Here is a 25328-nt window from a genome sequence, read left to right on the forward strand (position 1 = left end):
AGAGGGTGGTGTAAAGGTGATAGTGTTTCATTTCCTTTGGGGTCTACTCATACTGTTTTGTACAATATTAAAGAAAGTTGCTTTCTATTTGTGTCATTTTAATTTCACGTTCAACAGTTTTTTTTAAATTAAATTTCACTGGGCTGAGCTGAAGCAGGGAACGGGAGAGAGTGGTATAGACAACACCTTTAAGAAAGTTTCACTCTGAAGGAGAGCAGAGAAATGGTAGTAGCCAGTGGAAGAGATTGTCAAGGGTGTTTTCTTTTAAAGATAGGAGCTACCAGAACCCTGTGTGTGCTCATGGGGATGGTTCTGTGGACAGGGAGCGGGATGCTGGAGAAGGGACAAATGACCAAAGAATGTCCCTGAACAGGCAGAGGGGACAGGAGCAGAGCTCCTTCCACCATGGGCACGGGAGGGCAGGCCGCAGGCAGGGTGCTGGGGACTGAGACGGAGTGAGGATGTTGGGCATTGAGCCTGCGCTTTTCTGCATGCCACCTTGCTGCCAATCAAAGAAGGCTGGACAGGTCGACAGACAGACCTTGGCTGGTCCCTGGCCAGTGCTGGCTGTGACCTCAGCTTCCCCTTGCAATGTGGGGAGCCCTACTCCCGTCTCACAGGCCTGTGGGGAGGACGGATGGCAGAGCTGTGGAAAGAATAACCATGTGCCTCGTGCCGCACCTGGCACAGAGTGGGCCTTCAGGGGCCCCTAGTAGGACTTGGCCACAGAGTGGAGATCCCACGCCTGACGGGGAGAGAAGCCTTCAGGCCAGCCTGCCAGGCAGATGCCTTACTGTGGGGGTGGGGGTTAGGCAATAGTCTGGGCTGTGTGTAAAGGAAACAGTAACTACAAAAGCTCTCAGCTGGTCCTCATCAGTGCCCCGGCTGAAGCCAGCGGGAGCCGCTCTTGCCAGCCTGATGTGGGTGCTCACAGGTTCCATGCCAAGGCACCTCTCCGTGTCCTGGGCCAAACCCTCTCACCGACCATGGCCACTGATGAGCTGGCAGATCCCTGCCCCTCTCTGGGTCTCAGTTTCCTCATCTGCAGCATGGAGTGATGCACTCAGACCAGCAGGCCATGATTTAGATCGACAAATTCATCTTTATCAAATAATGTGTTCATAACACTAGTGAACAGATACTGACTCTAGAACCATCGACCGTTAGGTGACCTTGGCCAAGTTAGCCCTCCGTGCTGGGCGTGCGGATGGGGACAATACTGTTTCCTGTCTCACGGGGTTCTTGTGAGGACTAGAAGACATCACCCAGGTAAAGCCCTCAGCATGGTGCCTGGCACGGGGCAGGTCCAGTAAGTTCACAGAAGGGCTCAAGGCTTTCAAGGTCGGTTAATGACTCCCATATAAAGCCTTTAGAGAGCTGCTGTTACTGGCTTCTGGCATCCAATCCCTCCTTCTTCTGGTCTCAGCACCAGCTTTTCTTTGGAGGGAACTTCTCCCTGCCCCATTTCCACTCATTACCTTGAGCAGGGAGCCTTAACTTGGCCAGTCACTCTATCTCATCCCTCTGCCCATGGAGATCAGCAAGGCCAGATCTTCAGATTGTAGCAGCTTTCCCGCTAGATTTACTAAGTTCATGAGACATGGAACTGGAGATACTGGTGGCCTTAGCCCACCCCAAAGGGAAAGCCTGCTGGAGGCTGACACAAAGACAGGGCAAGGGGTAAAGGCAGGTCAGTATTCTGGGTGCCATTCCCTGGGCCCCTGCATTGGGCCAGGCTAATAAGAGCTGCTTCCTGGAATTTGCAGTCCATGAGACATTAACTCCCTTTATTTTTGCTTGAGTGAGACTGAACCAGTTTCCATTTCTTGAAACCAAAGGTTTCTGACAGCAGTCTGCAATGCTGTGGCCTTGGGCTGGTATCACATGTTCAGTGTGACCAGCATTCTGCCAGTGGGCAGAGGCCCTGACATGGACCACTCCCGAGCTGCTCGGAAGAGGGACAGGGCCGCCTCGGGACAGCATGAGGCCTACACTCCAGAGCTCGGGGAAAGGGCGTCTTCAGAGAAAAAGGGGCCAGGAGAGGGCGGACAGGTGTGCATGACTTGGTTGAACCTTGCTCTCCTGGGTCCCGGAACTGCTCGATTCAGCAGAAAGTAATTTGCTCCTTCTCTTTGGTCTACAGGAGCATCCAGAGAAATCACAGCCTCTCAGGATGGACCACTCCGGGCCCCAGCAAGCCCATCCTGATCAGTGCCCCAGAGAATGGCAACCCCAGCAGCCACAGGGCAGCCCTGGGGAAGAATGTATCCAGCAATGCTGCCTGCATGGCGGCAACCCAGGTATCCATCAGTTAGGAAACATGGAACCAGACAGACGGACACTGATAAATCTTAAAATGTGGCAAGTGAAAAACGGAAAACAGCGTAAGATCCTTAGCACGATACCATCCATCTATGCATGCAAAACATACAAATAGCTCTATGAATTTTTAAAAAATACATGCCCAAGGACTTATGCCAAACATCAAGAGTGGTGCTTATTTGGGCAGGGGAAAGCATGAGTGGGAGTCGGGATTGGAGATGAAGCAGAAAAGTCAAAACAAGAGAAGGGGTTGCGTGATGATGCCATGCCCTGAACTAGAGGTCTGAGGAACTCAACTTGGTACCAGAAAGGGAGGAGGAACAGGCGCCCGTGCAGAGAGGATCATTGTGATCACAGTCCTGGCTGCACCCTGGGATCACCCCAGGAGCCTTAAGAAATCTGGATGCCCAGAGCCACCCCCCAGGTTCTGATCTAATTGGTCTGGGTGCAGCCTGGGAAGTGGAGTTTTGAGAGCCACGACCCCCACCCCCGACCCTCCTACAGGTGACCTCAATAGGCAGCCAAGGCTGAGAACCACCAAACTAAAGGGAGATGCACCTGGGCTCTAATCCTGGTTCTGTCACTCTCAAACCAAGATACTTCCCTTCTCCAAGCCCTCGATTGTTTATCTAGAAGGGCCTAAGTTATTTCCTCCGCCAGGGCATCTTCCTGACCCAGGGATTGAACCCGTGTCTCCTGAGTCTCCTGCATTGCAGGTGGATTCTTTACCCACTGAGACATCAAGAAAGTCTTTCTAACGCAGTGAAGGAACAGACTCTATGATTTCAGTACTTTTAGACCATGAAATTACTGTACTTTGTTTTATGTCCAGTGTCTCCTAGTTTATAGTCTATGGGAACCTGAGAATTTGTATCCTACTGTTGTGTGGAAACTGTATAAATCTTAATTATGTTGAATTGGTTTACGGTGCTTTTCAGGTCTACTGTATCCTTCTACTTTTCTGTATATTCATTCTATTAATTTTTGAGAGCGTGATACTAAAACTCCAACTAAAAATCTTGATCTACTTAAAAACTAATTGTAATATATAGTGGAACTATAAAAATAAATAAAAAGGGGCTAAGTCACCCTATCTTGAGGAAAGACTGAACATCACAAGAGGGGGTACCCCAGGGTCCGGCCACAGAGAGGCTGTGCTCTCTGCTGCAGTTGGACCCCCTTGCAGGATGCTGGGCTGAAAGCACAATTCCAGCATGTAAAAGAAACAGGCAAGCACTACGAATCCCTTTTTATTTCTGAGACTTAATTTTGGCTCAAGATCCAGGGTGAATACAGTGCACCCCCACCCCATCAGATGGGGAGGACGCTTCCCAGATGAGGGCTGCCAGACAAAGTATAGGAAGCAAAGTTACATGTGAATTTCAGATAAACAACAAATTCTTCTCTACCCAGTTTTCTGTAATAAACTATATGGGAAAAGAATCTGAAAAAGGATGGATATATGTATAACTGAATCACTTTGCTGTACACTTGTAAATCAACTATACTCGAATACAAAATAAAAATTAAAAAACCAAATTCTAAGTATGCCCCCAATATTGCATGGGATTAAGGAAATTATTCATAGTTTTTCTGAAATTCAAGTGTAACTGGGCATCCTAAACCTGACAGCCTTACCCAGATGCTGCTGTAGCTTGTTGGTGTTGAGGCTCTATCCAGTGGGACCCAAGAGAGGTGAGGGAGGGACAGATGGATGGTCCTACACTTGAGTCATGTCTGACTCTTTGTGACCCCACGGACTGTAGCCCGCCAGGCTCCTCTGTCTATGGGATTGTCCCTGCAAGAATACTGAAGTGGGTTGCCACTTCCCTCACCAGGGGATCTCTGGACCTGGGCTTTGAACCCGTGTCTCCTGCATTGCAGGCAGATTCCTTACTGGGGGAGGGATGAGGGGTCCCTATTCTGGAGTTTTACAGCGAAGACTCTAAAGGAACTGTGTTAACCTTCTTGTTCCTCGTGAGGAAAAGGAGGCCAGAGGAATCTGCTTGATACGAACATCAGCCACCTCTTATTTATCCAGGTGATACAGTGGACACCACCCTCAGAAGCCCAGTCCTTCCAGGAATTGGGAGGGAGGGACCCCGTTTATGGTGGGATTTCTGTGGTTCTCAGGCTGTGCTGGCAACAGCGGAGTACCTATTGCCTGGACTCAAACCATACAAAATCATGACTACTTTGCCCTTATTTTTATTATAACTTTTTTTTTCCGATTATAAATCATTGTTGATAACTTGGGAGAGGAAAAAAAAACCACCCATAACCCCTTCACCCTGAGATAACCAATGTCAATTTGCTCTTTCCCTGGGAAGGAAACATTTATTGAGCCTTGATCACATGTCAGTAAGTTCTCCATTATCTCATATAACCTTCAGAAAGGAAAATAACTTTACTGCCCTTTCTGCTTGTAAAAGCAATATCAGCCCTTTCCATATATATTAAAAAGATAACTCAGAGAGGTATAAAGAAGGAAGCGAGAGTCACCTATGTTCCCTTCACCCATGGACGGCATTCTTGCCGATTTCATCTTCCCTCCCGCGTGCCATGGTGAACATCGTCCCATGACACCCGGGCTAGGTATTCTGCATCAACCAGCCCATCGCAGGCACTACTGGCAGATTAGAAAACGGAGGCTCCTGTCTGCCACCGGGCACTGATGCTCCAGTGGGCCCTCTCCTTTTCTCCAAGGGGCGTGGGATGCTGGTGAAGCTCAGTAAAGCCTTGTTAAATGAACAAATGAATGAGGCACGGAGGCAAGAGTCCATGACTCCTCACAGGTCTGTTCAGTTCCATTAAGTCATCAATAGAGGCTGCTTCCCATTTGTATTTTTTAAAAAAAATCCTAATCCACTTGTGCTGATTATGGAGTGGCTGTGATTTCTCAGCTGGTACCCTGAGACCTGGGCTGTCTGAAGGAGCAGGTGAATGAGGCCCGATTGTTTCCCCGCTCTATAGGAATAAAGAGCTTCAAAAAAGCGTGACAAGGGGTCTAGAGGAGTTTTTTAGAAACCTCTGTTTCTTGTGGGTAAAATACCAGAAGCTTCACATGGAAAATAGCATGGGGGAACACGATTAAAATGCCCAAGTAAGACCCCAGCTTGGAGGATGGGTAACTGTTTATAATTTGGTCTGCCTAAGCCTGGATTTCAGACACATGCCTCAGCCCCCAGGCAGACGGTCAGAGATTCTCATTTCTTAGCTATTATTTCTTGAGCGCCTTCCATGTGCCAGGCATCATGCTGTATCCCTTTCATACACCATCTCATGTCCCCCTGCCAACACTCCCGTGAGGCAGGTACTATCATGAACTCATTTTACAGATGAAGAAACTGAGGCACAGAGAGGTTTGGTCACCTGGCCAAGGCCACACAGCTGGCAGGTGGGAGAGCCAGGTGTGGAGCAGAGATCCATGTGACTCCCATCCCTCTGCTCCTAGCTGCTCAGTTCTGCTGCCTTCTTCTGGAGAGTTGGGGGCCTGAATGCATGCATCTCCCCTCCCTGCCCAATGGTGGTGTGGGCAGTGGTGGTGGCAGCAAGGAGCCCAGGGCCAGGGTTTTCCCGCAAGATGCAGGGCAGAAAGACCAGAAACCGCCCAGACATTGAGATATACAACCTGTACTCCATCCAAATCAAGGAATACTCCCGGGCAATGAAAAAGGAACACATTTCTGATACACACAGTAACAACATGGATGAATCTCAAAGATCTGGTGCTGAGATTAAGGAGCCAGACACAAATGCATATACTGCATGATTCCATTTATGTGACGTTCAAGTAGTGGTGCAATAATCTATGGTGAAAAATCGAACAGTGGCTGCCCCAGGGGAGAGGCGGGCTGCCTTAAAGGGGCAGGGAGCAACTTGGCTTATGGTGTACGGTGTATAACTCCATCACAACTCAAACTTTAGATCTGTGCATTCATTGCAGGTAAATACATATAGGGCTGTGTCCCCTGAGAAACCTGCTCTCCTTTTTCTCCCCCAGAAGTGGAGGCTGGGTTGCTCACGTGCAATCTGAGTTCAAGAGCTAATGTCACAAACAGAAAGCAGGCCAGGGGTTGCCAGGGGCTGGGGCGAGGTGAGGATGGGGGTGGCAGCTTAACGGGTATGGATTTCTCTTTGCAGTGATGAAAATGTTTTGGAACTAAACAGAGGTGATGGTTGCCAACTAAATGCCACAAAACTGTACACTTTACTTTTGCGTTATGGGAATTTTACCTCAATTTTTAAAAAACTTTAAAAGGAGAGAGAAATAGGGTCTTAAGAGCAACAGACTTGTATCCCATGAGTTCTCACCACCAGGATTTCAGCATTAGTCACTGCCTCCTTTGTTAGAGCCAGGGCACACTTACCTGCCAGCATCCCCAGTGGACCCTGACCCCCTTAACCATGGACCTTGATACACTGCCTGGGCAGTGTAGGTACTAGAAGATTAGGTCATGGGTTTGATTGCTGAGTGAGGAAGTGGATTGTGAGTGAATGAATGAGCAAATGAATAAACAGATATGTGAATGAGTGAATGAGTGAATACATGAATGAGTGAGCAAAAGAATAAATGCTTGCATGAATGAATGAATGAGCAAGTGAACAAGGAAGTGAAGGAACACACACAGGAACGGATGGATGAAAGAATGAGTGAGTGAGCACATAACTGAGTGAAGGAGCAAGTGAAGGAACCGGGACCAGACCACGGACTCTGGACCACACCCGTGTGGATTCCAATCCAGGCTTTTCAAGGCAAATCATTTAATCACTCCGGGCCTCAGTCTTCTCACCGGTAAAACGGGGATGGTGGGTTGTTGCCAAAGATAAATGAGTTGAAATGTGTAAACTGCTTAGAAGACGCCTGGCAAAGTGAGCCCTGGGTATTCGTTGGTGTTAAAGAAATACACCCGCATGCGCACCAGGACCCACCACCTGGTCCCGGTGGGGCCACCCTATCTCCCTTCCAGTGGGGACCACGACCTACCGAGGAGCTGCACCTCGTCGGTGATGCCGTAGACGTCGATGAGCGCCCAGAGCGGGCCGCCCACCGCCACGCCGCAGTGGAAGAGCACAGGCTCGCCGTCGTTGACGCTGTAGAAGACGCGGCCGTGGCGGTCTGCCCAGTAGGCCAGCACCGTGTCGCGTAGCGCCAGGTTCTCTGGCAGCGCCTTGGCCCAGTAGCCGGGCCGCGTGACCAGGTCGGGACAGGCGTACTTGGGGATGTCCTGCGCGCTCATGAGCGACGGGTCGTGTGCCGTGAAGCCGAAGCGCAGCGCCCCGCTCCAGCCCGGGCGGACGGCCACCAGGCGCAGCCGCACCTGCTCGTACAGCCGGATGGGCCGCTGCGTGAACGTGACCCCGTTGCAGAAGCTGTTGCGCCGCGTGGCTCGGCGCGAGTGGCCGTCTAGCCGCACATTCTTGCCCTTGGCCTGTGCGTGGAAGCGCGGCGCTTCGCCCAGCACCGGGCGCCGCTCCGGGCCGGGGCCGCAGCAAGGCCGGGTGGCCAGGAGGCGCGCCGGCGGGCTGGACTCTGTGAGAAGAGACAGACAGGAGGGTTAGACCCCCTGGCAACACTGTGGCTCCGATTTGTCTTTTTATAATCATGTCCATTTTTAAATTCCATCTTAATTTGACCTTTAATAGCAAGTGTCAGTCACTCTAAACTGCCCGAGACTGCCACAGCAAACACTCTGCCCACTTCACAGATGAGTGAAGAGCAAAGTTTAGTGTGTTTGTGTCCGTCCAGTGAAGCACTAGTGGATCAGAGCCGTTTCACTCGCAGACAGGCCAACACCAATGAGCTTGTCACCACAGCCAGCGTGGGGCCAACTGACTTTTCTGTCCCCATCAAAACCCTCCACATCAAAAGTGTGTGAAAGTCGCTCGGTCGTGTCTGACTCTTTGCGACCCCACGGACTATACAGCCCCTGGAATTCTCCAGGCCAGAATATGGAGTGGGTAACTGTTCCCTTCTCCAGGGAATTTTCCCAACCCAGGGATTGAATCCAGGTCTCCCATATTGCAGGTGGATTCTTGACCAGCTGAGCCACCAGGGAAGCCACGTCTAGAGGCTTCATCCAAGAGCTACTTCTGGACTGCAAAGTCCCTCTAAAGGCAACAGCAGCCTTGGATTCTTGAGGAGTAGTGGCAGGTCTTTGGCTGCTTTTCTCTGTGTAATTTTTATTAAAAAGGCAATTTGGGTGCCCTCTTGGGATCCCCAGTACAGCCTGGAATCTCAGTTCTCTGGCACTTCCTGGTTGTGTGACACACAGCAGACCCAATCACTTGTCGAGCCTGTATCCTTGCCTGTAAAATGGGAACGTCGGCTTAACTCACACAGCTGCTAAAAGATCATATGGGTGAGTCCCTAGAAGACTGCCTGGCACAGAGCATGTGTTTAATAGGCAACTAATAACACGATTATACTACTGAGTTCCAGAGGACACCCGAGCCAGAATTCTGACTTCTCCTCCCCTTTACTCACAGAAGAGGAAGGCATTCTTTATAAGCAAGGCTGGCTTTTCTAGAACATACACCTTTCATAATTCATTTCTATGGGGACTGTGCCCTGAAGGCCCTGGAGAAACCTGGGACAGTATCCTTACAAAGGATCTGGTCGCTGGCCACAAACCGGGGTGACCCGGTCTGGAGCTGGGGGCGTTGTCCTTCCCAGCTTGCCTCCTCCATCACAGGGGCAGTTCCTGGGAGGCTCTGGTAGCCTGGGAGGTAGCCAGGTGGGTAATTACTGCACAAGTCTCTGGCACTCACTCACAACAGCAGCTGAGGACAATTTTCATGGCAAAGGCTCACAACTCACAGGCAGCCCCTGGCACACAAGGGTCTGTAGAATGGCGACCCCAGGGAATGAGAGCCCACTGCAGGATCACTCTCCTCACACCAGCCCTGGGGTTCACTGTGCTCTGGGGACATCACGGGGTTCAGTTAACACTGAGGCTACGAGGAGTGAGGACAGGAGACAATGAAGAGGGAAAGGCAATGACAGTGCAGGCACACCATGGCTCCCCAGGCCTGGGGACGGAGGCCCCAGTCACCGAGGCAGGACTTCCTGCTGGAGACCCTTCTCCAGGCACAAGCCACTGACCCATGGAAGACAAATAACGAGCAGTAAAGCCAAGAGTAAATAAGAAAAAATAACCCTCCTGGGACTTCAGTCATTCATCCATTCAACAGCTGTTTAGTGAGCACCTAGAAAGTGCCAGGTGCCATGTTAGGCACTGGAAATACAGCTGTCATCAAGACTGATAAGGTTCCCACTTGGATGGCGCTGTCATTTCAGTGGGCAAAGTAAGACAATAAACAAAACATACCTGGGGGGATGCAGTCAAAGGAGGGGGCAGAAAGGAATATTATGCTAGACAGAAGTTTTCTGGGACAGCCTCTCTGATAAGTGACTTTTTTCTCTAGTTTTTTGGTCATACCTTGCAGCATGTGGGGTCCTAGTTTCCTGACCTGGGATGGGACCCGCGCTCCTGCAGTGGAAGTGTGGAGTCTTAACAACTGGATCACCATGGAAGTCCCTCTGATGAGTGACTTTTGAGCAGACCTGAAGGTGAAGGTATCTGGGAGAAGAGCATTCCAGGCAGGGGTAACACCAAGTGCAAAGGCACTGCGTGGGAATGTGCTTGTGTGGGTGGAATGGTGTCAGTGGGTTAAGTGTGGAAGGAAATGACAGCAGAGCTGGAATGGTGAGGAATGAGGGGGTGGGGTGGGAAAGAGATCCTACGGTTGTGGGTTGCTTTTTCTTTCACCATTTCACTCTGAGTGAGATGGGACGTTATCGGAGATTTAGAGCAAAGAAATGGTAGGAAAGTTCAGGCCACAGGGTGGAGAGTAGACTGTTGGTGGGGGGCAGGAGGGCGGGTTGGGGTGTGGGCAAGAAAGCTAGGGGCTAGGACAAGGCTGTGGGATTCCTCCAGGGCAGAGGCGAGGGTGGCTCAGATTGGGGGATGGGGGGAGCTGTGAGTAAAGGTGGTGAGAAGGGGTCTGATTCTGGATCTGTTTTGAAGGTAGTAGAGATTTGGAGGTTTTAGTTTTTCATGAAAGAAATAAAAAACATTCAACACACAGTTGGCCCTCTGTGTTTTCCAGCTCTGTGTCACTGAATTCAACCAACCATGGATTGAAAATACTCAGGGAAAACAGATTCCAGAAAGTTCCAAAAATCAAAACTTGAATTTGCTGTGAACCGGGAACTACTTACATAGCATTTGCATTGTATTTACAACTATTTACATAGCATTTACATTGTATTAGGTATTATAAGTAATCTAGAGATGATTTAAAGTATAAGGAAGGATGCGTGTAGGTTATATGCAAATACTACACCATTTTATATAAGTGACTTGGGCATCGGAGTTGGGGTATCTGTGGGGGGTCCTGGAACTAATCCTCCTGCCCCCAGGATATTGAGGAATGACCGTATTTGCTTTGGATGTTTAAGCTGTATACAATAAATACAGCTTAAACTATATTTTTAAAGTATACAAAATTTTTAAAAAGGCATCTTGGTTCTATGACAGATACTGGAAGTGGCAAGGAAAGGCTCAGCGATACCAGGCATGGACCCTGGAAAGCAGGGGCTTGTCTATTTCATCTGTGATTCCAGTGCCCAGCAAAGGCCTGGCACACATCAAGTACCTGATAAATGCCAGCTGCTGCCTTTATTATAGTTAGAGCAGACTTTGGAGAGCATCTCCTCGAATAAGTCCATTTTGCAGATGAAAAAATGGGTCCACAGAAGGAGAAGGAACCCGCCCAATCTCAAGGTCACTAAGGGCCTGGGCAGGAACCCCTTCCTTGGGTTCTTCTGGCCGACTACCCTACACAGGGAGGCAGAATGTCAGAAGTCACTCCCACCCAAGGAGGGTAAGGAGAGCCCTGGGCGGGGGTGGGGGGGTGCTGGCCATGCATCACCTCCCACAGGCCCTGGGCCATCATGAAAGAGGTCCAGGTTTCTGCAGCTCCCACAGCTCCTGTGGGCATGGGCTGCTCCTCCCTCCTCCTCCAGAGGGAGGAGAGATCTAGCTTCTCTCCAACTAGTGGGTTGACCTCACCCCAACTCAGAAACTGGGGTGTGCCTCAAGTCTGGCCAATCAGATCACTGTAAACTTTTCAGGTAGGGGAGCCCTCTTTTGCTTATAAGCCAGGTTGAGCTAGGTTTTTGATACTTGCAAACAAAACTGTCCTGACTGATAGTTACTATGCATTCAATAACCTTGTATGGAATACCAACTTTGGCCTGGCTACTTGCCATGCATTTCCTCATTTAATCTTTATAATAACCCTTTGAGAAAAAAACAACCATTAACCCCATTATGCAGATGAAGACATGGAGTTTCAGAGAGGTTGAGTTATTTGCCTAAAGTCACACAGCTGGCTTAGCTAAAGGCAGAGCTGTGACTAAAGCCACATTTGTGTGACCTCCATCGGCCTTTTGAGCTATTTTACCGTATTCTCTCTGCCCTTTAGGAATCAACCCAGGATAGACAGAATGACTGAGCTGCAGATCCCTGATGTAGAGAGGGAAGCAAGAAGCCACCTATTGATTCCTTGTACCCCTAGGTGGGTCTGCTAAGCATTGGACAGGTGTATGAGGGCAGCAGGCAAGATGCTCACTCCATTATTCATGCATCCATCCATCCAATCATCCTTCCATCTACCTATCCATCCATCCTTCCATACATACATCGTTCATCTTCCTATTCATCCATCCAACAATCCTTCCATCCATCCATCCATCAGTGCATTCATCTATCCATTCATTCATCCCTCTGTCCATCCCTCCATCATCCAGCCATCTATCCATCTTTTCTGAAGATATATCTGCTGATGTGAAGCACTGAGTGAGCAGAGGTGAGGATACAATCTTGCCCTTGTGGAGATCTGAGTCTTTTCATGGACAAGAAGACACCCAGATGAATAGACATGAGCATTAGGGACCAATAATAACAATAGAGACTATATTAGGCATTGGCACTGGGGGGCTATTAGGCCCAGAGGAGATCCCAGATTTAGCCGGGGGCTGAGGGTCAGGGAGTGATGCACACAGAGCCAGATCTTAAGGGAGGAGATAAAACACTCCAGGCAGTAGGGGCAGAGGTCAGGCAACCTGGACTTGGAAGGAAGGTTTAGTCCTATGGAAGGTGTGACAGAGAGCGTCTGAGGTTAGGCAGCCACTGCTTTGCAGAGGTGAGGGCCGAGGGGTGAGGGTGCGGTCAACGTCACAGGGACCAGATGGGAAGGCCCTGAATGCCCGCCAGGGAGGCTCAGAGTACAGAGCATGGGCAGAGGGAGCCACAGGCTTCCAGCAGAGCAGGCCAGCACTGTCTGTTAGGGAGGGTCCCTGAGGCAGCAAGGAGGGTGGACATAGGGCCAGGCTGTGGGCCATCTCCAGAACCACAAGGATGAGAGCAAGGGCCCGCTGGACAGCAATACCAGCAGGACAAAAATCAAGCGACTGGGAGAAATACTGCCCAGTGTAAACCCTCAGGAGAGGCTGCCCAGGACGGTAGAGCTTGCGTTCTGCATGCCCACTGTGGCCTTGTGCCAGCCACCTGATTCTGGATGGCAGTTCCCTCCCGTGTCCGAGAGACCGGATCCTCTCCAAGGTCCCCGCGGCTGGCAGAGTCTCCAGGAAACATTAAATAGGATCACAGATCAAAAGCACCAAAGACCACAAGTCACCCTTATTTGATTATTTGTATCTCAGCTCCCATCACTGTTGTTTTTCTGACCTTATCTCTTCATCAGAGAATTTCTTTACGAAACTGGCTTGGGAACCCTAAGTAGATGTTCCTTCAGAGAGACCTGGCGATTTCAGTGGATGCTGGAGTCGGGAGAAATACTGCTTTGTTACTATAAGGGGAAGTTTCCTGCTAAACCAGCTATATGTTAGGATAAAAGGCAGCCAAATAACTAGAGAAGTTTACATATTTGTTTTATTTTGATTATATGATCCAGCTTCCTTCAGGGAATGAGGGATAAACACTATTTTTTCCCTCCTCCTCTGAGGCCAGAGTCCTGATGGGAGATAAAGAAAATCAGAGTGAAAAAGTCTGTAAGAGGATGTGTTATATACACAAATTGAAAATGCTTAAAATAAGAGAACAACATGAAGCAATCTTTAAATTGTACACCTGCGTCAGCTTAGGGGAAGCGGCTTCTCCAAGAAACAGAAAACTGTGGCGTGGACCCCAGGGGCCTCGGAGAACATCCCAGTCCGGGGATGTCAACAGAAAACCTGAACTTTATTATTTAAATTACAGCAGTAAACACTACAGCCATACTAGAAAAAGTTTGGGAAGAAGGAGAAAAATTCCCCCCATCTCCCCACACTCACACCTTAACTCATAATACATTTTTCATCATCCCTGACTGGCGCTCATCCACAGGAGCACCACTGGCTCCGCTCTCCCTATGGGCCACGTCTGGAGCCGGATGTTTTTGCTATCGTGGTGGTGGTGGTGGTTTAGTCGCTAAGTTGTATCCTACTCTTTGTGACCCCATGGAAGGTAGCCTGTCAGGCTCCTCTGACCATGGGATTTTCCAGGCAAAAATACTGGAGTGGGTTTCCATTTCTTTCTCCAGGGGATCTTCCAGACCCAGGGATTAGACCCATGTCTCCTGCGTTGACTGGTGGATTCTTTACCACTGAGCTGCCTGGGAAACCTTTTGATAACATGCTGGTGGTGGTTTAGTTGCTCAGTCGTGTCCGACTCTTGTGACCCCATGGATTGTAGCCCGCCAGACTCCTCTGTCCATGGGATTCTCCAGGCAAGAATACTGGAGTGGGTTGCCATTTCCTTCTCCAGAGGATCTTCCTGACCCAGGGATGGAATCTGGGTCTCCTGCATTGCAGGAAAATTCTTTACCAACTGAGCTACAAGGGAAGCCTTTTGATAACATGGTTGTAGTTAATTCTCAAAACAAATCTTCTTCACCTACCGGATTCTCCCCTGCATTTTCCAGGAGAAAACACTGCCTGCAGCTCCAAGGAGCAGCATAGAGATGTGAATCCAGCTTGGTCTGACCCCAAACCAGTGCTCTTTCCTCTTGCCTGACTTTCTTCCATTTATAGTGTGGAAGTACTAAGCATGAAGTAGTACTGAGTACCCTTTTTAACTTCCTTGCAATCAGAGAACACATTTAATTCTGCTTCCTGCCTTTTCTAAGTCAACATTACATAAAAACCATTTTCCCCACATGGCTCCCAAGCATTCACCGTGCTGATTCATGGCTGCAGAATATTCCACTGAGAGCTTAAAGGTCCCCCACTGTTCCCCTCCTGGGGATCACTTCAGCTGTTCCCCCAAATGGCTGAGTCTGTGAGCACAGAGTTTCCCGGCTGCTGGCACCAGGACCAGATTCAGATGGACCCCCTTCTCACTGGTGAGAAAATCTTCTGCCAGGAAGGGGCCCCAGGCCATGCCAGGGACAAGACCTTTCCCCCCAGGCAAGGCCGAGTCCCAGCTGGCCTCATGGGAGTGTTGCCTCTGGCTGGTGAGCCCTCTTGCTCTCTGGCCAGGAACTGGGTCCTGGGACTCCAAGAACAAGGCAGAGGGAGATTTCTCTGTGGCGGGAACCAAGGGGAGATCTCTGCAATCAGTCCCTTCCTATGGGTAGGAGGGAGGGGACCGTCCTGGCCCACCCCTCAGAATTAACCAAAGGCTGCTCCAGCCTTCCAAGAACAGAGGGGTGGGGCTTTCCAGCATCTAGTCAAGGAAGCAATGACCCAGCTCAAAAATGTATGAGCAGAGGTCTTCCCTGGCGGTCTAGTGGCAGAGACTCTGCATTTCACAGCAGGGCTCGCAGCTCCGATGCCCGGTTGGGGGAAGTTCTGCATGCCATCGGGTATGGCCAATAAAAAGCCCCCAAAAATGTATGAGCAGAGATGTGGGGGGTAGATGATGAGTGGCTGTGGGCAGTTAGGGAGAAAGGGGCTCTGTCTGGGAAAAACAAGGGTTGGCACTGCCAACATCAGGCTAGCTGTTCCGGAAGGCAGGGGTACAGGGGTGAGCCGGTCCTTCAGGGGTGGCTCTGCAGTTTACCCGCATGTGCTTTAGAACAGCCTTCATGGGCTCTGGGTTTGAGCCCCTGCTTTGCTGCTCACTTGTCTGAGGGGCCTTTGGGCAAGTCAACACCTGTTGATAGTGTGTGAACACAGACCCCTCCCACCCCCAGGCTGCAGGGAGGGGTGGTGAAAGCACAGGAAGCCCCCAGTGGGAGCCCCAGCACACGATGGATGAGCACTGAAGATTCATTCCTTCCCTTATGGGGAACATCGGGGTCCAGCCCTTGTGTAAGTCCCTCACGCCATCTCTCCCACACTTTTATCTCCTAAATCTCAATTTGAGAGGCAGTTAAAAAGAGCACAGGCTTAGAGTCAGACAGACAAGGGTTCAAATTCTGATTTTTGTCATTGTGCAGCTGTGTGATCTTGAGGTACATGCTTAACTTCTCTGGGCCCCCCAACAAGACCTAGAAAACTGGTAAGAGTCACCTCCACCCTGCATGATTGCTGTGAGGACAAATGAGGCCAGCTAGTCAGACATGGCGTGTGACACATAGTAGGTGTTCAGTTAATACTGGCTTCCTCCCTTTAGCTACCTTTTGTCGTTCCTTTACTGAGAAAAGGTTTACTCCTGGGTCGGAGATGGCTATCTGTGGATCTGGAGAATACATCCTACAATGTTTCTCCCATGGAGGGCTGGCAACCTTGGCTAGGAAAAGCCTCTTGAAAACCCCAGGGTCACTTTCCCTGTGTCCAAGGACAGAGGCCTATTTTTAATCCACCCCGGCAGCATCCCAAACGCGCACTGTGCCACCCTCTGAATGATGCCGCTCATCGCCCCGACCCAGCCTTTCCTTTGATCTAAAAAGAGTCCAAGGAAATGGCATTTACCGCCAGGAGGATGGCAGGAAGCACAGCTCTGGCTTCTCTGGACGCCGAGCTGACGGCCTCCAGCGTGCTGGCATTCAGCAGATGGCATTCTGGCTGAAATTTTCAGCAGATTCCACTCCATCGGGAAAGGGAATTGCCAACCCTGAGGACAGTCTTATCCTGCCCCCTCCCTCTCACCAGAGGATTTAACTAGCCTTTTACTGAGCCCTGGGTACACGCCCGCATGGCCCTTTGTATGTAGAGCTGACAGTCTTACAACCCTTCGGGGGGAGACTGTACTGCCTTCACTTTCCAGATGAGGAGACCAAGGCAGCAGAGCTGGGCGCTGGCAGGAGGGGCCCTTCCTCCCACCCCCGCCCCTCTCCAAGATGGCCTGGGCCTTGCTAAGGGTGATGAAAGCTGTACCAGCCTCTCTCCGCTGGAACACACCCACACTCCACTCACACAATTTGATGGACAATGTCTGGGGCTTTCCGAACCCACACACATCTGACCTCAGACTGTGGACCTTCAGTAAGAAGTCTCTGGTTCAAGTGACAGTGGGAGGAAGCAGCATGGTGCACGTGTGTGTGTGCACACACACACACGTGTGCACACACTCTAAAGAGGAAAAGGCAAGGCTGGTATTTATTGGCAGGCTTTCTGTCACCCCAAGCAGGGCAGGGATGTCGGTCTCCTTCGGCAACAGGGTACCTTTTCTATTGGTGGGTTTGAAAGTGGTTAGAAAGAAAACAACCACGCCTCCCTCACCTCTGCCAAAAAGAGCAGTGACATGCACCCAGGAGACAGACGCCAGCCTAGTGGGACTTTGTTCTCTGTTTCAGAGGCCTGGTCGGCCAGCACTCAGGGTGGAAAGGGGCCAGCCCACACTGGAAACCACCAGCCGGCTCCTCCCCGCTTCTATTCTTTGCAAACAGAATCCGGTCAGTACAGTGGAGCGGCCTGACACTGCTGTCAACCGCTGTGAGGAGGCCCAGGAGGCTGGAGGTCACGCGACACTGCTCGTTGGGAGAAAAGGCCACTTCTTCCAGGTCTAAGTGGCAGCGCTCTTGGCTCAAGTGGGCTCCGATGCACTGAGTTCCCAGGGGGTGAGGTCATCCCCACCTGCCAAGTCTGTTCAGCAGAGTTGGGATTCCCAAGCTGGCTCTGACCCTCTTCTGGGCCCCTCGGTTGAGGTCTCTTCTTGATAAAGGGGCCCAGGAAACTCCAACTTCAGAAGCACCGGCTCCCAGGGTTAGGGCCCACCGGCTGTGGAGGATGGTGGGGGGATGCACCCTCATTCTTTCTTGAGGACATCACCTCCTCCTGCATCTGACATTTACAAAGCGTCTGCTCCAGGCCGGGGCTGCGCCGGCTGCAGGCACACAAGCCCTGAGAGTCACAGGCAGAGCTGAGACCAGTGGGGGGATGGATACAGACACCATGACCTCATGACGGGCTCAGCACTCAGCGCTGGAGCGAAGCTTCTCAGGGTGACAAAGGATGGGGAACTGTGTTTCAGGCTGAGGGAACAGCACAGACAAAGGCCTGGAGGAGAGAACAAGCTGAGTGTACTTGGGGAAGGGCAGGGAACACAGTGTAGAAGGCAGAGGGGAGGAAGTCAAGGGCTCTATCACAAAGGGTCATGAAGGCTGAGCAGAGGAGGTTAAGGTCCTCAGGAAGACTCTGGGGGCCACTGAAGGGTTGGAGGCAAGGAAGGAATCCCTGAGGATCCATCTCTCTGAAGAATGACATTCAAGTCCTGGGTCTTCCCATAGAAACTGTCCTTTCCTCTCTTCCCTGCCTATCAGAATGACCTGGCACGGAGGGAATGGGAAAACCAGGCCAGGTTTCAAACACTGCTTCCAACGGCTGGCACAGTCCTGGCCCTTGGCACCTGCTTCTCCTCCGGGCAGCTTCTGGCAGCCGCCTGCTGATAAGCCAGCTGATTGGCCAGCACTCTCCTTCTCTTTGCCCTGAGGGAGCCACTCCCCCAGCCTGGGTGGTGCCCAGAGGCCTGACTGTTCACTCCTAGCCTCAGCCCTAGGTGGGAACCTGCAGGGACCCGGTCCCAACTTTGAAACAACAGATCCACTGGCCCTACTTTCAGTATCAAATGCAGCTGGAAACTCTCCTAGAACTTCACTGTTCTGGCTCCTGGAGCTGAGGAAATGCTCTTCATAAGCCTCAGAGCTGGGTAGCGTTTGCTAGCCCTGAGGGCTGGGAGCCTACCCCTGCGGCACTCCCAGTGTATGCCAAGGGCGAACCATGCAGCCCATTCATTCATGGCCACACCCTGCCAGGTGGCTTCCTCAAGAGGAAACTGAGGCCTAGAGAGGCAGACATCCTGGCCAGAGGCCACCCAGACTGTGAGGGCAGTGCCTGTTTTTGAATCTGGTCCTGTCTGACCCTGGAGGTTGCATCCTTCCTGTTTTATGCCTCATTCCTCCCCAAGGTTTCTCACTTATCCCCTGAACTGCAAGAAAAAAAAAAATTGGCTATGTATGAGACAAAGGTGGAGTGAGGCCCGGCTTGGTCTTGGGGCGGGGGCGGGGGGGAGCAGGGGTGGTGTTGCCTGTCATCAATCAGCCTGTTTTGAGCAACTCAAAGGTCAGGGGATGGCAGAACTTGGGATGAACAATCAGCAGCATCTAAAAAAAGAAAGCAGATTATAGCAGGGGATGGAGCCCCAGTGCCTAACGGCCCCGAGGTCAGAAAAGGGGATTGGAGGTGGGCATGATCAGAGAGGGAAACCTCCCAGGGGCCATGTAGAGCCCGGGGCTGGTCCTCTGCCCACCAGATTTCCTGTGATCCTCCTGACAGCGCTGAAGGCGGTGACTGCTACCAGATCTACTGCCGCTGAGGAAGGAAGGCTCAGAGAGACTGGGAGAGCTGCCCAAGGCCACACAGCCGGGAAGTGGTGGAGTTAGCATCAGAACACATACCAGCCGGGCTCCCAAGGCTAGGAAGAAGATGCTATGGGTGCTTCGGGCAAAGGGTAGACGTTATCCCTACAGGGAAGGAGCAGCATGATGCCTGGGTCCTCAGCTAAGGCCGATTCCTTCCCTGCTGTGTTTGGCTCTGAGGCCCACAGTGCCTCTAGAAGCCCCTTCCACTCTCCTTCTTTCTCCAAAGACCTAGGTTTCTCTTTCGTCTCCCCCAGATCTGTCAGGCTGGCCTTTCTTCAAATACCTGAGGGGTCCAGAGAGTTGGTGAGTATAGACTGAGGACGCCTGCAGGAAGTCTGCCTGGGCTTCTGCCCTCTGACCCAAGGGGTAAAGGATAAATGTTGGAAATGCACACTCAGGAGTCCTGATAAGAATCTCCATTTCATATATCCTCAGTTCTGATGATCCTAGAGTTGTTGGCTCACTGAGGCCTCTCTACATCCCTAGGAACCTATTTCTCAGATGAGAACATTAGGTCCAGATGGGGAGGGGTTGGCCCAAGGTCATGGTGCAGGCAAACAGCTGGGTCAGGATTTGACTCAGATCTGAATCCAAAGCCATGCACACTATTGACACTATGTAGAACTGCTTGCCTAGTGAGTACCAGCCAGTGAGTACTTTTGGACTCTATCACAGGGGCTTGAGGGTGCGACCCAGCAGCACTATTTGGTCCTGTTGCTCCTCTCTGCTTCATCAACTTCAGGAGCACAGATTGCTTGCCTTCAAAGAATTTGAAGTCCACTTATGGAGTCCCCATCTTATATTGGCTCAGACTTCTCATGGAGTCTCCTATTTATTCCTCATCAAAATCCCATGAGGGAGGCATCATCATTCTCCCCATCCTAGAGATGGGAAAGCAAGGTTCAGAGAGGGGGAGTGACTTGCCCAGGGTCACACAACTTAGATATAGAACTGAGACTTGAACACAAGACTGCTTCCAAAACCAATGTTCTTTCTACCCCCTCTCTTAGGGATTCCAGCCAAAGACCCCATCTGCAATCTCTCTGTGACCCTTTGTAAGGCTCTGGGCCTCAGTGCTCTGATCTGTCAGACGGGAGGTGGAACGTAGCGATTCTGAGCATTCTCTAGTCCTGGGACCAGAGTCCTTGAGACACCTGTCTGCAGGGATGAAGGTCCGCACCATCCCCAGAGACGGGGAAATTCCACTGTCCTGTGTCCTGCCCTTGAAGCGCCCAGGGTCTTAAGGGGAAAGGAATGTCTTCTGCGGGGTAAGGATCTGCCCCTGTGGGGTGGAAAGTTACCAAGCAGACCTGGCTTGGAGGCCCAGGGCACGCAGGTGCCCAGCCATCTCATAAATCCATCATCCTTGGGGAAAAGGAAAGAAAACATGTGTCTGCGGGACATAATTATGATGTAAACAATGTGTGATGTTGAGGAGGCAAACAGAACACGCATGTGAATAGCTGTGGGCATTCTGCCAACTGCCAGTGCTGCCCCAGCTCTCCCACCCCACCCATACCCCCAAATGGCTTACTCATTGAAGGACTTTCTCCCCTCTGTCCAGCATGAGACGACAGGCTGCCCTGAGTCCCAATAAAAAGGAGAAGGAAAGGGAAGGGATGAGAGTGCGCTGGGACTGACATCCAAGAGTGGCTGCTACTCAGAAGTGCCTGCTGCTAAGTGTGGGAAAGTGCTGAGGCTGGGAGGTCATGGGGAAGGTACAGACCCACAAGGGGGCAGCTTGCTTCATCTTTCTGTGCCTCAGCTTCCTGATCTATAAAATGGGCCTAAAACCTCCCAATATGCAGAACTGGCAGGGGGATTATATAAGCAAGAGATTATGAAGGGTCCTCCATGAGTTCAGCAGATGAGCACTGGGGAACACTTCCTATAAGACCCCAGGGTCAAAAGGCACGTTTGCAATTTATCCCAGACCCATCTGATGCTCCAGTTGTGTCTACCATGTCCATGTCAAGTCCCAGTTGGGCTAAACACCAGTGCCACTCCAGCAAAGGACACTTCCTCCCCTTCCCTCATTCTACTTCCAGATAGCCTCCACAGTTAGAAAGTACTTCCTTTGACTGAGCTGAAATCTCACTGATGTCCACACATGTCTGGTCATGACTACGTTTGGTCCATAGTGCCCTTCCCTATCAAGTCTGCTCCCCCGCCTCATGGATCTGAGACGTATAGGATGTGAGACAAACAACTACAGAAGTTGATGAGCAACTAAAAAGAAAACTGCTAGACCAATATTAACGTTCACAGTTTCAACACTGTGAAGGCTTCCATGGCAAATGTGAAATGCCCCCCACCTGACCCCCTGTCCCGACCTGGCAGTCATCCATCCAACATCAACATCCCTTCCTTCTAGTTGGAGTCATGTTGGACTACTTGAGCTGTGTGCCCTTAGGCAAGTCACTTTCCCTCTCTGTTCTCTCAACAGTTATATGGGACTAAAAATAGCTCTCTCACAGGGCTTGTCCTGAGGGCTAAATGCAGGTGCCTGCTGAGAACAGTGTCTGGCACAGACTGGCTGAGTGATACGAGCTAGTGGTTATTATTATTCGTTTGTGTCTGTCTCCCTTGGGAGTGTCGGGCTCAGCAGGGAGCAGGGGTTTGCTTGCCTGGTGACTGCATAATCATAACAGGTGTCCCCCTGAGCACTCACTATCTGTCAGACACTTTGCAGGCCTGAGACGTAGCATCATTATCTCCTTTCTGCAGAAAAGGGAATCAAAGCAAAGAGAGGTCAAGGCATTTGTCTGGATAATAAGACTCAGACCCAGGGATGGAGGCAGCCGGCCCATGCTTTCACCAGCTCTGCTAATATTGACAGCACAGCATGGGGACAGGATTCTCCTGGCCTGCAGGAAAACCTGGGTGCAGGGTGACAAAGTGCTCTTGCTCTGGCCCCGTGCCCTTGCTGATGGACTGGTAGGGGCTACCTGTGGCTCTGAGTGAGATGGGGCTGCGAGCCCCATCAGGGGGAAGGATGGCAGTGACACCTGTCTATGCAATTGGGGCTGACCGAGCCCAGGCCAGCTTTTATCAGGCAGACGGGGAAGGAGGAAGGGGTGCGGAGCTCCAGCTCACCCCTTCTCCCCCAGAGCAAGATTCCCAGAGGCCACCTCCACCTTAAGAGTTAGAGTCTCCAGGCCCAGGGTGAGGCGTGTGGGCTGGGGGATGGGGCTTTTCTGTTGGCAGTTTCACTCTGGCTGCTGGGGGACGGAGGTGATTCACCTTCCCAGGACAGAGAAAGGAAGAAGGGGTGCCTGCAGGAAGGACAGCCTGTGGGGAGGGGGGTTCAGGAGCTCAGGATGAGGACAAGGGGCCCCAGGGGGCAGTGTCCCATAGTGATGGGGAAGGGGCTTTGCGGTCAGGCAGGCTTGGGATCAAACTCTGCTTTGCTACTTCCTTGCCACCTAGGCCATGGCAGTTCTCAGGATCCTTCTGAGCTCAGTGTCCTCATCTGTGGAATAGGAGCCAACTTCTGGAAGAGGCGTCCTGATGGTTTAAAGGGGATGAAACAAAGAAAGGGCCTGGCACAGAGCAGGCGTGCTGCAGTGCTGACCATTTGGCTACACCCCCCAGGTGGATGCTCACAACCTATGGCACGTTGGCCCCCTTCCTCTTCCCTCTCTGCTTTAAGCTCCTGCCACACACCTGGCTTCTGGGCTTCTATTTTCAGCCCTCATAGAGCACCACCAAGTACAGAGAGCCCTTTGGTCCAAAAGAGGAGAGACCTGACTCTTTTTGTCCACAGAGAAGATTAAACAGCCTGTTCTGACAGCCTTTGTGGCCCAGCCCACCAGACACAGCGCTTCATCCCAGTGGGCAGTGTGGCATCTGAGAAGCTGAGTCTCCTGACTGCAGGCCAGAAACCCCTTTTCCTCTGACCTGATCTTCACCCACCACTCTGACTTCATATTGCCACCCCTACTTGCACTGGGACCCCCAAAACTCTGCATCTCCCCCCTACATGCCCTGTTCTCCCTCCCCTTTGGCCTTTGCACATCTAATCCTCTGCCTTGAGCAGCCTTTCCCGTTCCCTTGTGGCTGATTTCTCTGCTTTCTGGTCTCAGCTGGACAGCACCTCCTCCAGGAAGCCTTCCCTGCTTCTCCTCCCAGCCCCTGGACTCCCCTCCCCAACTTATCATAACTGCCCTGTCCCTGTTAGTCTCTCCCACTAGACCTGGTGGTCTGGGGGGGGCCAATGCAAACTGCAAAATGCAACCTGCCATGCAGATTCTTCTCATCCGAAATGAGATGTCTTGGACAGGGCTCAAGGAAACTTGGGGAGCTGCTGTCCGTGCTATGAAAGGGAGGCCTCCCAACCCAGCCCTTTGGCTCGAGGCTTGTGGGCACCTGGGGCAGGGTTTTCAAGGCAGGAAGTGAAAGGCACTTGTCAGTCAGCCCCATCTAGGGACCTCAGGAGCGGGCCTGAGGGCTCTCTTTTCCATGGTGGCAACAATAACCATGACAGCGGCCGCCCTAGGCTTTGCTAAAGCCTCTGCCTGCTCTATGCCGTTTAATGCTCACCCCCACCCACTGTGAGGGAGCTATGCATCCCCCCACTTGAACTGAGGAAACTGAGGTGCAGAGGGGAGTCCTTGCCACCATCACTGCCCTAGGAAATGGTCATGCTGAGATGGACCCAGGCAGTCTGACAATGAGATGTGTCTAGACCAGGACCGCAGACCTCCCGCTGCTGTCGACCAGTGAACATTCTCATCACAGCCCTTAACCGCTGCCACCCCCAGAGAGAAATGCATTTGACATTGTAACACGCAACACACACATGCACACCAGAAGCAAAAGTTTCTGAGAAAAAAATACTTCCTACCTGAACACACTCGATATTCTACTGTTTATTCTAGTGTATGTCATTAAAGGGCTGCCCTGGTGGCTCAGCGGTAATGAATCTGCCGGCAAATGCAGGAGACCCTGGGTTTGACCCCTGGGTTGGGAAGATCCCTTGGAGAAGGGAATGGCAACCCACTCCAGTATTCTTGCCTGGAGGATCCCATGGACAGAGGAACCTGGTGGGCTACAGTCCCTGGGGTAGCAAAGAGTGGGACACAACTAAGTGACTAACACTGTCACTTTCATGTCATTAAAGGTTTTTTAAGAGCTGGTCTCACACGATCCACAGTAGATAGACCACTTGATTTGGGGGACAGGCCTTGTTTAGGTGTCAGCCCCTCCCTCTCTGAGGCACAGGGTAACAGTACCTCGTGCTCTGCAGTGATAGAACCAACCACGTGACTGTTTTACTAGAGCATTCCATCCTTCTTCCACCAGTGGCCAGTTCCTGAGGGAGGGGGGAGTGCCAGTGGCTGTCCATTCATTCATGACTGAACCCCAGGGCTAGTACACAAGATGGGTCCAACAGATGTCAGATAAATGAATGAAAATGCACACTCAGGAAAATGCAGAGCGGAGCACACCCCGGGGTCACCCCAGCCTGGGGGCATAGCACTTAAGCAGAGATCAGGGTGGCTTCAGGGCAACCGAGCCACAGAGGACCCTGAAGGCAGACAGAAAAAGAAGACATTTGAGTTGGGGGAGGCAGACATTCAGTGGGACTTTCCTTCAGATGTCTCCTCCAGGAAGCCTTCCCTATCCCCATCACCCAGGGCTCCCTCCTTTCCTGCCAGGGGAGAGAGAGAGGAAAGGAGAAGTGGGATCAGAAAGAGGGTAAAAACAGAGGGAGGCCTTAGTTCCTTTTGGCTCCAGATTCTCCACGGGCAACTTCTCCACGTTTCCTATGCACTGGACAGACCCGTCCCTCCTTCTCAATTCCACGGATGGGTAAGACTGCTGCTCCACTCTACCCCGCCCCGGCCCCCAGCATCCTCGCGGGCCATCACCAAGGAGCCTTGACTGGTCAGGGTCCCTAACCATGTGCTGACAGCCTGGCAGGTTTCAGGGCTGTCGGAGGAACCGCTATCACTTTAAGCGGCTCAGGCTCAGGCCTCAGATGGGGGGCTATAAAAGTGATTCTTCAAGACCTGGTGGGAGGGAGGCAGAAGGGGCCAGACAAGGCAGGCAGGCCCAACCGAACTTCATGCTGTGACTGGGTAAGGGAGGAGGAGAGGTGCAGAGAGAGAGGAACGTCACTGGTTGGGTCATCCGTGCAGCCACTGTGATGGCTGTAAGGAGAACGACAAAGGCTGCTGTCCTCCCTAGAG

The 25328-nt window shown here is 51.6% G+C and overlaps 1 protein-coding gene across 3 annotated transcripts in view; it reads right to left on the reverse strand.

Moving 5' to 3' along the window:
* NEURL1B (neuralized E3 ubiquitin protein ligase 1B) overlaps window positions 1-25328 on the reverse strand; it is a 44752-nt gene that overhangs the window by 15168 nt on the left and 4256 nt on the right. For all 3 annotated transcript variants that reach the window (XM_081520523.1, XM_081520527.1, XM_081520524.1), the window contains exon 2: window positions 7310-7855. In XM_081520523.1, the coding sequence (XP_081376649.1) occupies window positions 7310-7855 (546 nt within the window). The remainder of the gene's footprint in view (window positions 1-7309; window positions 7856-25328) is intronic.

This window comes from Giraffa tippelskirchi, chromosome 8 (assembly GCF_054371585.1).
Source record: "Giraffa tippelskirchi isolate mGirTip1 chromosome 8, T2T-mGirTip1v1.2.pri, whole genome shotgun sequence".
Lineage (NCBI taxonomy): Eukaryota > Metazoa > Chordata > Mammalia > Artiodactyla > Giraffidae > Giraffa > Giraffa tippelskirchi.